Below are 15,511 nucleotides of genomic sequence, written 5' to 3'. Positions count from 1 at the left end.
TAATATTTTTTGGTTCATATTGTAATTACTAATAAAAAGTAAAGAATATAATGTAAGCATGTAAAGTTATATTTAAAAATTAGGTCTTATACTGTCAGTTATAAATAAAAGTGTGTGATTTAAATTTGATTTTTATACATGACATAAAATTGTTAAGATTCGTTTGAAGTTTTACATATTGTCGAGGTAAAATTATGCCTACTTAATTTATGTATAACAATAATTACAGTTATTTCAATGTTAAATTTATAGCAGTATAACTTTTTTATAATAATGATACTTAAACATTATGACTATGACACTTGTTTTAAAAATATAACATTAAATTGCAGAGCAAAATATATTTTAATTGAATTATGTGGTATTAACTTGCTTTTATTCAACTAATAATAAATTTGTTGTATAAAAATGACTCCATAACATACAAACCTTAATTATACAGCACACATAAAGAGCCCCTATGCTTCTAAGTTATTTTTAAATTAAGTGCACAATTACATACCTAAAATGCTGAAACTACCTGAAGTAATGCTAATTGAAACAATCTATCAATATATTAATATATTTCAAAAATAGCAGGTATGTATCATATCAATTTAATTGTTACATTTATTTGTTTCAACCATGGTTCAAAATTTTCTCGTATAAAAGCCGGCCTTCAAATTTAAGTTTGTAGTTTATTCCTAGATTCATAGTTCCAAAGACTTTCGTTAAATCATGCTTATTTGTCAAAACTAACTACAGCATAACTGGTATAATAGGGAAAGTTTACTTATGGTATAGGTAGCCCGTTCTCATCAACAAACAAAGTTTTTCCAATTGTTTCGACTGAATTAAGTACTAAAATGCTAAATGTTATTCTAACTTTATTTCTTCTTACCTATTAACTTACTTCTGTTGGCGTACTTTGCGCTAAAAGGTAACATAAAATAAATGCTAATACAACTGAAAAACACTTGTACGGAAACCATTCGTTTATAACCTCTTAATATATATAGGCCTAAAAAATTAAATTTATGAAATTGAATATTAATATACAACCTGATATTAGGTTAAAATGAGGGTAAATTGTAGATAATAAACGTAATTCTATTACAATTAATAAATATTTTATTTTACGGCTTGCCTGTCAATGTTGGTCGGCCATATTGGCGCCGGACCGACCAGCTGCTTAAAAAGCCGAAACAGCGAAATGTTGGCCTCCTTTTTAAATTTGCCGCTAGTTTTGGCGCCAATATGGCGGTAATTGCGGTACTTTATATATCTAGGGACTTTAGACTTGAGAACGTTAAACTACGCCAAGCGTTTCAAAGAAATGATCAGGCCTGAACGATACGGAATCCGGTGACAATAACGCCAGACATCATATATAAAAGACATGTAACGGACTAAAAACGTTACAATGTAGGCCGAAGAGATTGGTTACCTGCATGACGTCGACCGAGATATGTTGTTAAATAACATTAATAGCAAAATAAAAACACTAAATCACCACAATACACCAAAACACTTTTACTTTTACACTGGACGCGCGTTTCGCTAACCATGTTAGCATCATCAGCAGATGATTATAAACTAGACTAAAGTCTTTTCACCACAACAATTTCTTGGGATGGAGTTGTCTCCGATAACTGTAATATAAAACCTCATTAATATAATATCAATTTGTCTGTTTAAAACTACCTTTCTTTCTACAGTAATTTTTTTTCTAATTCTTTATTTAGACTTATGCTTGTGTTACGATATTTTCTTGGCATATTTCTTCGGAGGATTCTTGAACATAGACTTGATGTGATTATCTATTGTCTGTTTCAACGCAACAAGTGGGAATGTTCGGTCTACAATATACATATGGGTTAAGGATTTTATTATGTATTTTTCCTGTGTGTAATCAATAGGTTTTACCTGATTATAGTTGATTTTTCTCTAAATTTCATCTTGTTTATATTACGATTTACAGACTGACGTTTCAACTGTTGTCAGCTGATCGTGTGACACCGGCGTTGAAATTTGACAGATGGATCTTTGTAAATTAGGTTTTCGATCTTTTTAAACGGTTTTTATATATAATCGGAAAATGTATTAATAATTTTCCGAAGATATTATGTTCGTATAGGAATCATTATAATTTTATTATGATTTAATAAAATGTTTCACTCAATCCGTATGTATTAAATAAAATTTTATGTCAAATTTTATTTTGGGTCTTTTGTTTTACTGGTTGCCTGTGTTAGACTTTGGGTTGGTATCTTGGAGTCCAGCGTCTTTTGGCGGATTTTGCAAACACGCGTCCTGTTTTTCTTCTTCTACTTCGAACCGCCGTGGTAAACGCAGCATTTCTGATCCTGACTGACTGATAAAAACTCCATTGAAGTTTTTGGCCTTGCCTTGCCGTTCCGAATTGAGATTGTTTCTTTGGAGTTGTCTGGAATTCTATTGTGGGTCGAGAAGACTGGTTGTGCAGTTTTGGCACTAATTGTGGGCGATTTTGGCCTGTGTGTGGTTCAGAATTCCAGAGAAGCCTTGTAGAGGGATTTATTCGTCAGTTGGTAAGAAACATGTACAGTTGTGTAATGTTCTTTTGTACAACTATTTATTTTAGAGGACATGATTTTACAACACGGACTGTGTGTGATGGTCATACGAGATGAGTACGAGGACTTTTAAAGAACCCTTTTCCATGGAGTAACGTGTGGCAGCATATTAATAGAAGTTATATGTACAGTTAAGAAGTAAGCTAATTAAACGTTATTATTCAAGTTATTCAAGTAAGTTTTAGTTTTATTCCTAAAAATAAGCAAAATAAGTAAAATAAGTTACGGTGAAATTTTGAACCGTAACAAGTTAAACAGTTAGTTGAAGAGTCCGATAGTTAGTAGTTGAAGAACCAGTCACAGTAAGCCAGAGGTCGGTGAAAACAGTGAAGACATGTTTCTGTAAGTACCTACTCAGCATACTCTTATATTTTTATCCACATTATATATTTTGAGTAAATAAATGTATATTTTATAATGGTTGTTTTAATCGGAAAAGATTCTGGTCTAAGCGAATCTAGTAAACAACCCCAAGCTTGGTCGCGACACTGATATCACAAAGGAAACGTTAATACAAAATAACACACACATATAAAAAAAAATCAAAATTTTAAACAACAATATTCCCGTAACAAAATCGTATACGAAATATGAATTTCAAATATTATTAAACGAGCAAAGTATGTACGTTAGACAGGAAATTTAATAAATTTCCTCACTCCATTGATGTTACGGAAGGCTCAATATTAAAACACTCCCTTACACTTTCCGTTTTCCCTTTCACCCTCCTTACTATTTGCGACGTTGAATTTGTAACTTCTTACCGGTGCGACAACATATAGACACCCCCTGCTGATGGTAGCAGGGATCGATAGAAGTTTTTCGCCGTATGCAGTCTCAAAATTTACGACCAAGATAAAGCCGATTCACGTGTACAGACCCTATTTATAAACATTTACATGTTCGCTTTATCTGATTAGATCTCCTTCGAGTGTCAGGTTGTTTATTTCTTATTGTATTTTTTCCTAGAACTGTCCTATATGTTTTATCCCTCTACGATTAGGCTAGATTTATATAAAACGAATGAATATATTTCTTAAAGTTACTGTTTTATACTGTTACATTATTATTTACCGTTATTTTTACTAAAATACTAGGTGATCCGGCTAACTTCGTACCGTCTAACAGTGAAGTGAGATATTTTATGTCAGTCTTGTGGTACGGATGACTGATTGATCCAGTGATCTCGTATGGAGAGACCAATCAATTTGACAGTTGTATTTTTTTCCTTATATACATTTCAATATTGTTCTAGATTTGAATATGTTATTTTTGCACTATTTTCTGTTGAATTTCTTATGTCACTGATTTACAGTGGATGTCGATTATTACAAATAAGGTATCGTAAGCGTTCCTAAGATGTCAATTGCGGAAGATGTCCTAAGATGTCAAGGCGGACATTTAAACCCAATTTACTTGTAAATTAATTAATTAACTATAACTTTTTTATTTTTTCGAATAAAATAACGAGATTTGGTATTTTAGTATAGACATAAATTAGGATTGATTGACGAATTCAATTGTTTTCGGTCACTTCTTGTTTCACCGGATAGGCACCCTCGGTATATTCTTACCTTATTCGATAAAAATTACACTTTGAATAGATTGACATATCATATGTCAACTTTTGACATTTTTGCTTAAAAAAAGCGTATTTTAAATTTCATTCTAGAGAGCCATAGCTGTGTTAAAAACACTAATTTTTAATCAAAGAGAAAAATATTACACCGAGGAAGTGCACAATACCAAATTTAAAGCAGTGACTTATTAAGTAGCTGTTATTTCACAGACATCAGTAATTCTTAAAATATTTTATTTATTCATCGTTCTCAATCTTTATTGGCGTCAACGTCAAACAAGATTGCCATTAATTTATTTTTAGTATATTTTATGATTCCATATTTACTTTATCTTTTTTTTTCTCAGCTTAAAGCCGGTTTTAGCGACTAAGTGGGGATAATTCTTATCAAGGACCTAATCGCGGTTCAACACAGCGCGAATCATCTCTACTACGGGTTGTGAAGTTGGAGTTTCTTAAGGCTTTGAACAAGGTTTACGACTACTAGGCCGTTACAGGTAAGTATTATTGGTAATATAAAAGTCTTGCTCAAATCGTATATGGCTTTTAGTTCTTGTGTCAGTGCTTCATATTTTGTGATTTTCTCTTTTCTTGCATTTTTAATATTTTTGTCTAGTGGTATTGTGACGTCCAGCAGGTAAGCATGTTTTTGTTTTTTATAGAAGATTACTGTATCAGGTCTATTGATACTCCATCATCAATTTTTAGAGCTTGATGGATATCAAGATATTTGTAGGTTTCACCCAGATGTAACGGCGAGAATGTTATGTCGTTAGTTAAAATAATCTCGTTAGATTCTTGGATTTTCCCTTTTTTACAGTGCAAGAATGCACATTTTTCCATACCGACCATATTCACCATATTTACCATTATTTTACATTTACAACTTTTCACATACATTATTGTATTGTTTAAAGTTAATAATGTGTATGGAATACAAATATAAATTTGTATAATGTGTATGGAATTACATCCTTAAATTAAAAGTAATGTTTACATTACCGAGTTCCAAAATCAACTACTAATTAGTTTTGATATGGTGTAATATTAACTGAATGGATTACGAATATTGGTCGAAAATACGGTGAGTTCATTTAAAGTTTAGTATAATTCGTACTAATTATTGTAGTATTTTTTTATTAAAACAGTAAAACTCATTTTCCTTAAAATTAGTACCTACATATAACATCTCCGAAAAAAAATTGGAAATGACGATCGATAGCAATTTACATATAAAAATACGTGGTTAATATCATCGATTTATTTTTCCAAGCCAACTTGGCGTCTTTTATAGATTAAACGATATCATAAGCGATATCGCTTTGTTCTTCAGTCGGCATTAAGAAATCTGTATTTTTGAATGTTAAAAGACTGCACTATCACAGCTTGTATTTTTAAAGAACACTTGGGTATCATAATCTGACAAGTTATGTTTTTTTGAAATATTCTTTCATCAAGAAGTGTATCTTCTTAAACCCAGTTCAGATGCACATAATATGCACTTATTATAGGGGCCTCAGCTAAAGACATCCAAATAAAGGGAGACAAAACAATTTACATTTCATCGCGATCACGAACCGTGTTCCGCAAAAATCGATGATGACAGATTTACGCGGTATGTGATAGAATACGGTTCGAGTTCCAAATGTTATTATTACGAAACTCAACCGTGTTGTCATATTTATGTACCCATCTCTTTTTAACTTTCATAAAAGTGTCAAACCATGTATGATTCTAAAAAGTTGAGTTTTATGAATGGAGTGTTCTGTCTACCCATTTAGATGTCTTTGGCCCAGCCGAGACCCCCAAAGGCTATCGGTCGCGACACTACATATTTTAATTGACTTTCCTGCTTAACATCACGAGTCACGTCACTGACCACTTACAACCAATCCACCCCTCCACCGACATCCCCTTTAACTGATTAATTAATAAGCACCGGTCCTTAAGGGCTGGTTCACTTACCCTGAAATCACCTCCGTTGCCGTCGTCCAGCTCCAACACGTAGCCCTCGACGTGGCTGTGGGGTGGCGGCTGCCACGCTATCGTCACCGAGTTGTTTTCCGCGCTGCATTCCTCGGGGATGATGGCGGGTGCTGCCGGGGCTGCGGCCGATAAAACAGAGAGCTTTTTAGTTCGGGTAATTGGGAGAATGGCGGGGGAAATGAGAGGAGAAGAAGAAGTGCAAGCAGGGCGGAGGATGTGGATTTAAACTTCATTCAGAACCTTGCAATTAGTGGAAAAAATTAGTGGTTTCAATTAGCGTAGAAGTTTGTTCATTTACTTTAAATGTAAGCATTCAGAACATCAACATTAGTGGTAGACATTTTCAATTAGTAGAAAAAGTTATCAAACTTTTAACTTTTCCAATAATTATACTTCAAATTATTTTCCAATAATTTATTCCACTAATTGCGAGGTTCTGAATGAAGCTTTAAAATTTGTAATTTAGATTCTGGGATAATAGTACATTGGATACTAGGCCGGGGCGAAAAAAAAAATTGGATTTTTACCTTGTCATACTTTTAAAAGTGTGTGGATTTGATTAAAATTTAAATTGCTTTTTTGAAGGCAAGTCTGTGGATATATATATAATTGCAGTAAACGGTTTAACGTTTAATGTTAACGTTGTTAGGTTGCCATCTTGCATTCCCGGATCTTTCTCAGATAAACGGTCAGTGCAGATTCCATCTCGGACAGCAACACATATCCGGTATAGATATTGCTGGTCTGTGCTAAGATCTTTTTCATCGACATGACATAAAGTTGTGTCTATTTTCCGAAAACTTACAACTGGTCTCGATTCACATGCTGCCAGCTTAGATCCAATAAGCCCAGAGCAAGAATACGGTCCTTTAGTGTGTCCGTCTAGGTCCGCAAGGAGATGGCGCAGTGGTAGTTCGTTGGTGTGAAGCAAGCAAATCAACCATTGTAGGGGTCTTTTAATATGAATTTCCAGCATATATCCGTATAATACCACTCTTCCAACTAGTATTCACGTTCGTACCATCACATCCAACAACTGTTAGACATTTCAGGTCAATAGATTTAGCTTCAATGAGCGATATGATACTTTTTGATATATTCAAACCAGTGCCGGAAGTATTCATGCTTGTATAGCCAAAATATATGCTTCCTGGCTCTTCAATTATCGATATATGTTCCTGCTGTTTAGTAATGCGACGTCGTTTAACAAGCATCATGGTCTGGTTTTTTCTTCATCATTCTGGTCTGGTGCGGCCATAAATACGATATATTTTACCTTAGCGGGGCGCGGTTAAAAATTAAGTAAACTGAATTTTTATTCAGTTTATCTTAAAATCTGGTTTATTTTTATCATTAATAAAATCGTTTTTTCGATATGACGTCAAAAAATATTGAAATAAAAAAATACCCCTTTTAAAAATCCCAAAAAATCACAAAGATTTTTGACCTACCACACAACTTTTTATCTCTATGACATACTATTTTTCGAAAAAAAAATTTCGGCCTTTTTCGCCCCGGCCTATTGGGTACCCACCACAAAGTTGGGAGTAACAGTTCATGGGTATTGATACTAAAAGAATTGCGGACTCCTGTTGTTTTTATGTATTTTAACTTAGACAATATTTCGGTCAGATGTACCTAACAAATATATGTATACCGGGCGCGTCTCAAAATTGGCTCCTTCCTGCGAAAAAAAAATATTTTTTTTTTCGGATAAAAAAACAAGATTTGGTATGTTAAGTTGTTATATGACATAAATTAAGATTGATTGACGTATTCAATTATTTTCGGTCACTTAATGTTTCACCGGAAATGACTCCAACTTTTGCTGTTTATATGGAACCCTCGGTATATTTTTACTTTATTCGATAAGAAATGACACTCTGAATAGAATGACATATCATATGTCAACTTTTGACATTTACGCATATGGTTAATTTGAAATTGTAACATGCGGTTCATAACGACAATTTAACTTGAAATAACAAACGTGTGGTACCAAATTATTCGTAAAAAAATCTTTTCCCAAATATGCTAATGAGCCACTCTCGTTCAATTTGAAAAAATTGAGATATGATTAAAAATACGATTTGGGCATTTTTTATCGCCAGGACAAGACACGAAAAACATTAGACAATCAAATCTATTTTTCAAAGGCTTAAAAATTAGTGTTTTTAACACAGCCATGGTTAACAACACTCTAGATTTGAGAGATGTTGATTGTGAGAATGTTAAAAGTTGACATATGATATGTCATTCTATTCAGAGTGTCATTTTCTATCGAATAAAGTAAAAACATACGGAGGATGCCATTTAAAAATCAAAAGTTGTAGTCATTTCCAATGAAACAGAAAGTGACCGAAAATAATCACCGTTAATAAGATAACCGTTAATCAAACCTAATTTATGTCATATATACCAAATCTCGTTTTTTTTATCTTAAAAATAAAAAGTTATAAGGGTGAACCACTTTTGAGACGCACCTGGTATATTGTTGATAAAATTAAACCAATGTTTGATGTATGATTAAGAATATTATAACTCTTTTGTTAATTTATAATATTAAATTAATATTTGTTTAATTTGATTCGAACGATTTATTGAATTTAATAATTTTCATCAGTAGAATTATCTCTATATATAGAGAGCAAAATATAAATATGTATAAATACATATTTAATAAATTATTATAAATAGAATTAATGCGAGTTTAAATATTTGTGTGGGAATATACTTTTGAAGTTAATCAGATTATTATGTATTATTTTATTTTAAATTGAGCAAATGCGATCCTAATGATATAAAATGTATGTCTTTTTAAAACACCATTGTTTATTTGATACTATCTAAAAAAACGTATTTATCATATCGAAATTTAAATTATAAACATGCATTTAAGGAAAAACAAATGCACTGAATACCATTTTAGGGATTTTAATAAACAAGGTGGTTCAAATTGTAATCGGGAAACTTCGGCAACATATTCTGGCAGAAACAAATAAGAAAGTTTGTATAAATTTATATCCTAAAATGCTACGTTTCGGAAATATATTTTTTTTTCGTTTGTATATAATTTTAGTTATACGACCCCAAACATTTTCCATCGGATTTAGGTCGGGGCGGTTGGAAGGCCAAGGCAATGTTTCAGTGTTGTTGTTACCAGGTGTTAACGGCAATAGCAGTATGAACCGAACAGTTGTCTTGTTGAAAGACAAAATTGTTGTTTTCATAGAGAGTCCTAACAGAAGGGAGCATAACATTTTCCAAAATTTCTATGTATCTTTCGTTGTTGAAACATCCTTCGATCCTCCAACAAACACCTCAGCCCCTGGCACCAAACCAACCCCAGATATTTATTGCAAAATGTCCTGCTCTTTTGATGTTATGGGTGTATTCAGGGTTAAATCTTGAATTGGGTGGACGGTATACCAAAATTCTTCTCTTTTCGGATGTTGATTGAAACACTTTTTCGTCCGAAAAAGTAACCCTCTCCCAAAAATCTTCTTCAATTAAAATATTACTGCAAAAATTACCCTGGCTTGTTTTTGCTCATCAGTTAATAGAGATTTTTTCACTGCAGCACTACATTTCAAATTTGATTCTTTTATCCTTCTCTGGGCGGTTTGACGAGACCCTGGAAACCCGCTTGCGCTAGAAGCCTCTGCACATGTTGAAAATGGATTGTGCTCTAGTTCGTTGAGTAGAGCCTCATCTTCTTCGTTCGAACTTACTTTTTGGCCCTGTTCCTTGTTTCCTCTTTGTAGTGTTATGATCAATCCAACGTTTCTTCCAGCGATTTATCGTTTTTTTTTGTTAACCCCAAAATGGATTGCGGCTCTTCTTATAGACCAACGATCTTCAATAACTCGAGTTATAATTTGTGCCTTTGTAAACTCTGATAAATGTCTTGGCATTTTTTTTTATTTTTATAAAATAAATACTTGTCAAAGTCAAAGAGTCTAAGCCATTTAACACATTTAGGTGATGAAAGGAAATTAGACATTTTAAAAAAAGCTGGTGTTTAATTTGTTTAAAAGGTAAAGTATACAGAGCATTATATTGACAATTTTAAATACATTTTTTACATGTCCTACTTTTCTACGAGCAGCACTTTTGAGGCTCACCCGGTATGTACATTTTTAATTATTTTTATTTGCAGAATATGTTGCTGAAGTTTGCTGATTACAATTAGGACCACTCTGTATAGATTAATAATGAAGTAGTTTTTACCGACCCACTATAAAGATATAAGAAGAACGATAGAGCGCAAGATTTTTTTAAAATTTTATCCAAATTTTTATAGCAAATATCTTTTTAAAAGGCCTTATTGCTCGAAGTTTATACCCCAAAGTGGTGCGGTAAAATTTTAAGAACTTTAAACGTTAAAAACTGGTTTCCTTCATGCTATAAACTTAACCATGCGAAAAAGATAATAAATTATAAATTTTCATGCGCTTCTTAGAGCGTTTCCATGCTTCATTTACCTGCCGGAACTCTTTCTTGGCCATCAATGAATGCTGTATTGCATAAAACGGAATTTTGCTTTTAATTCAAAACTCAAATAATATTTTAATTAAACTCAAATAATATTTTCTACTAATTAAAGGGTATATTTTGATATATGTTAATCGATGAAGATGTTAGATTAATGACACTACTTTAATAAAAAAAAATATAAGTATGCCTCTGATTAATCTGGAATAAGAATACTATTATGAAATATTGTAGAACTGGTATTCTAAGACATTTTTGGCGTGTCATTCTTTTAAAATAAGGTCAATGTTATTTAAAAATACGTACTATTACAAGTAGATTGACGATTGAAAAAGTATTTTTCAAGTCATCTTTAAAACCATTATAATTTTCTTCATATAGCATTGTCTTTTTAAACACATTTCCATAATTTTGATGAAAAAAAAAATATAATTACTTTTTTTGTACATAAAATAAACAAATTGGTTTGAACCAATTTAAAAGCAGTTTTCTTTAAAGTTCGATAGTTCCCTTTCTCTCTAGTATAATAATTAGATAACAATTTAATGTGCAATAGACTTGTTAATTGGACACTAATTGCCAATTAACGTGTCTAGATTAAAATGGTAAGTAGACTTTAAGTCTAAAACTGTTCTCATATACACTCACCGGTACGAAAACCGGGCACCTCAAAATTTTGATGTATTTTAAAGTTTAATATATGTTGTCCTAGTTGGCCGATTTCGGTGATTTTTTAAAAAAATTATAGTTAAATTATTTGACCTTTTAGTATCTCTTTCGAAATTAAATATAAAAGTTTCCTTCTGTCAATTATAGGAGGGGAAATGAAATGTTGATATTTTGGTGAAAATTTGGAACGCCCTGTGGAATATGTTAAGAAAGCACGAAACTTGAAAATCATTTTATCAAATAGGTACCTCTTTTCTCGATAGTTTGTTTTTTGATTCATCTCAATAGCTTTATTTTTATTGGAGATATTCGCTTTTGATTAAGACAGTAGGATTTGCAGCAATTTTAGCATCGATTTTGGTTTGGGGACTCATCAACTCTTATAAAATAGTGTTTATTGGTTTTGTAATGTCATTTCCATTAAAAAGTTATACTATTATTGTTTATTGACGTTTACTCTAGTACAGATGACTTTAAGTTCTGAAGTATCGGCTATAAATTGATCATGGTAGAGACCAACTTTTGGACTTAAAAACTATATCACCTAGAGTAACTAACTGCCCAACAGACAATAATATGCTTTTTCAAAGACAGTAGCATTACATAAATCATAAACACTATTTTAGAGGTCTGTTGACTAGTGCCAAGAGCAGAACCAGAGATCATTCAAAAAACAAACTATCGAGAAACTTTCGTGCCGGTGAGTGTAGTTTTACCACTTGATTGATTTTATATCTACCAGTCTATTATAAAATAATTAATATTAAAAACAGATGATTTACAGATCAAAGATCTCCTTAAATATCAGAATGTACATTTAAAATTAATGTTTTAATTAAAATTTTACATTCTTTCAAGCTTAGTTTCCGAAAAAGGATACCCATTTTGTTTAAATTAAAAATACTTACGTTTCATTTGTATAAAATTAAGTTGTTCTATGGCTCTTAGGACAGATTTGTCGTCTAGTGTGAGATCAAAGTGTGGGGATACTCTTGGCGCAGTCCATTCCTTGTGCCATGAATGATCCGTATTGGCTACTCTGGATATTAACATTGTTCCAACCTGAAAATTAATATTTTTATTATAATTTTTCAATTTTTTTATGGTTCTAACTATATTTTTCGATTGGGGCTCAATATATGGCCAATCACGACCGCGATATCAATGCTTAATTTACCTTTTCAAATAGCACGTAGCCGCATAGACACGTGCAATTTTGTGCAGCGATCGATTTATTGGGCTAGCAAATTAGATTACAAAAGCCATACAGGCCACAATCGCCACTATGTATTCCCCGCTATAATGCCTTGCGGTCATTTAATTGCGTTACGAAAATCTTTGTAATAAAAAAAGTCGTTCTATTATGACCTACATACGGAGTATATTTAAGAACAAAGGAAGTGCATCAGAATGCGGAAACTACCGAGGAATTTCACTACTGGCTATCGGAGGAAAAATTCTTGCGAAAATTATGTCAAACCTCCTGACCCACATATAGAAAAAATCCTCCCTGAATCGCAAACGGGTTTTCGCACCAACCGTGGCACCGTCGATTCCATATTCTCCATCCGCCAACTACAGGAAAAAGTAAAAGAGCAGCAGTCTAAACTTTATGTTGCATTCATCGATCTAACAAAAGCCTTCGACTCTGTGAACAGAGATGCACTTTGGGCAACTATGCATGACAATGGGCATAACAACAACAATAAGAGTATCATATCATGGATGACTGAGCGATCCCTTCCTAACAAGCACAGGCGTTAGGCAGGGATGTGTTTTAACGCCTCTCCTATTCAATATATTCATGGCAGCGCTTTCCATTATAGTGGACAGCAAACTGCAGGAGAGAGGTTTGGGCATATTAGATACAGATACGACGGCGGTCAGTTCAACATAAAAAGACTCAGGGCAAAATCACGTACAAAATTCATCACAGAACTTCAATACGCTGATGACTGTGCTCTAGTTGCAAATACGTTACATCAATAATTGCAAGAAATGTTGAACACATATACATGGGCATACAAGGCTTTGGGACTTAAGCTGAACATCGATAAAACTAAAGTCATGTGCACTCCCGCGGATGATCACAACAACGCTATAAAGATCGAAGTAACTTTTTTGCTATGGAAAATTTTGTATTTCTATGAAAACATTTCCAAAGCACCTTTTTACGTAGAATTTAATGGTTTAAGTATAATTTTTTTTAAATTAATAGTTTAAGCGTTATCAACAGAAAAATTGATTTTATATTTGGGACACCCTCTATATTTTTAATTAACTGAAAAGAATATAAAATTACCTTTCCAAAAATATAGCACACTGGATATTTTGTTATAATCCCCTTCGAAATACAGAATTTTTTAAAGTTCGCCACTTTTAACTAGTAGGCTTTGGACCCCTTATTGATGATATGCCCCTAATGGAACTCGAAAACATTTTTCCAGCAAGACGACGCGACGCACCGCCTCTGAACGCTGAAGTTATCAGCAAATTTTTGCAGCCAATTTCAAGAATAATTGAATAGCTAACCAAGATCCCAGCCGTTGGCCGTCGAGGCCGCCTGACTTAGTGCCCATGGATCTAATCCTATGGATATATTTGCGGAAGAATAAAGGTTCCTTATTATTCCGTATAATCTAGACAAGAATTAGAAAAACTTAGCAGTTATGAAAGGGTATCTTCCACCCCCACTGAGTTAATGAATTCCGTAAGAAATGTTCAAAAACTGCCCCGTCTGTCCATAACATAAGACGGTCGATATGTCTAACACCTGTAGCGAAATCTCATGTCTTGGTTTGCTATTTATTTTTATTGTTATTAGATATAGTTTAAATGTGTTGATGTTGGTTAAATATATTTTAAATTGTTATAAAATTCTGCTTCTCTCATAGCAAATATTATTTTCGTTTTAATTGATGCTCACAACTAGAATTTTTTTTGCATTACAGCCGGTGCCGTTCAAAGCCTACTTATTTAAAGCGGGCGAATTTTTATATACTCTATATCTGGAAGAGGAATCGAGCAAAATATCAAATGTGTTATATTTTTGGAAAGGTAATTTTAAATTCTTTTCAATAAATTAAAAATATACAGGGTGTCCCATATAAAAAATCAAATTTTCTGTTGATAACTCTTAAATTATTAATTTTAAAAAAATTATACTAAAACCATTAAATTCTACGTAAAAAGGTGCTTTGCGAATGTTTTCATAGAAATACAAAATTTTCCATAGCAAAAAAGTTACAGCGATTTGTTAAAAATGAATATTTTTGAAAAACACCCCGTAACTCCGAAACGGTAACAGATATCGATATGCGGTTTTCACCATCATGTTTTAGACAAAAATTGAGCTCCAGACACCAATATTAGTCTCCTATAGAAAAGGGTGTTTCCATTTAAAAGCGTCGAATTTGACCCACCCTATACAAGCACTGTTGTTAACAAAAGCTTCATCTTAAAATAGCATTTTAATCAATCACATTTGTTTATCTCCATCATTTACCAGATTAATAATAAAGAAGTTATTTCTTATTATTCAATTACAAACAATTCATTATTTATAGTGATTTACAGTAATCTTATTAAATTATTCGAATATTCTCGTTGATTACTGGTTTGAAATAAATATGACAGGCTATGAGAAATATGTCCTTCAATGAAAATGCGAGTTACTAGTTTTGAGCTGGCAAATGAGCTAGATGCTACTCCAAAGCTATAAACACAACTTCCTTCTAACATGGCAATTTAATCCCGTTATTCTGAAAGATGGTACGTGTATGAGTAATGTAAGTACTCGTAGTAGTAAGTTGAATGACATTTTAATGACAAAGCGAATGGTGATCGTGGAAAATTTCGTAACAACTCTTAAAGGGTTCTTTCCATTTGGGTAGAGAGTGGTCTTTGTACTGGTGGTACTTTTATCCTTATAGATACATTAATTTTCTGTATTGACTAAAATGTACATCCCAGATTATATTCAATTTTTAATCTTGTTCTTAACGCTTGAAGGGAAACATGGCGTGATTTTGTAAGTATTCCTTTTCAGTGTTGAATATTAAAGCTGTAAAAAATTGTAATTGTTATATTGAAAAATATGCCAATTTCACACATAACAAAGCCAAAATTTGTAAATTTTTAAGAAATTAGAGAACAATAAATACCAAACACGAGGCCTACAATCTTTAAC

General features: G+C 32.5%; 1 protein-coding gene across 2 annotated transcripts in view; it reads right to left on the bottom strand.

The window, feature by feature from the left end:
- The window catches only part of LOC115880409 (E3 ubiquitin-protein ligase TRIM9), a 364,333-nt gene that overhangs the window by 52,747 nt on the left and 296,075 nt on the right, over positions 1-15,511 (bottom strand). Inside the window, exons 4-6 of one of the 2 annotated variants that reach the window (XM_030897602.1) lie at positions 12,231-12,384; positions 10,644-10,676; positions 6,139-6,278 (exon numbers count right to left, since the gene is read on the bottom strand). In XM_030897602.1, coding sequence (XP_030753462.1) covers positions 6,139-6,278; positions 10,644-10,676; positions 12,231-12,384 — 327 coding nt within the window. The remainder of the gene's footprint in view (positions 1-6,138; positions 6,279-10,643; positions 10,677-12,230; positions 12,385-15,511) is intronic. The other variant, XM_030897610.1, reaches the window with a different exon arrangement.

This window comes from Sitophilus oryzae, unplaced genomic scaffold (genome assembly GCF_002938485.1).
Source record: "Sitophilus oryzae breed Bouriz unplaced genomic scaffold, Soryzae_2.0 scaffold_1081_pilon_pilon, whole genome shotgun sequence".
NCBI lineage: Eukaryota > Metazoa > Arthropoda > Insecta > Coleoptera > Curculionidae > Sitophilus > Sitophilus oryzae.
Note: the sequence above shows the minus strand (reverse complement) of the source record. Positions and strands in the feature narration are given on the sequence as shown.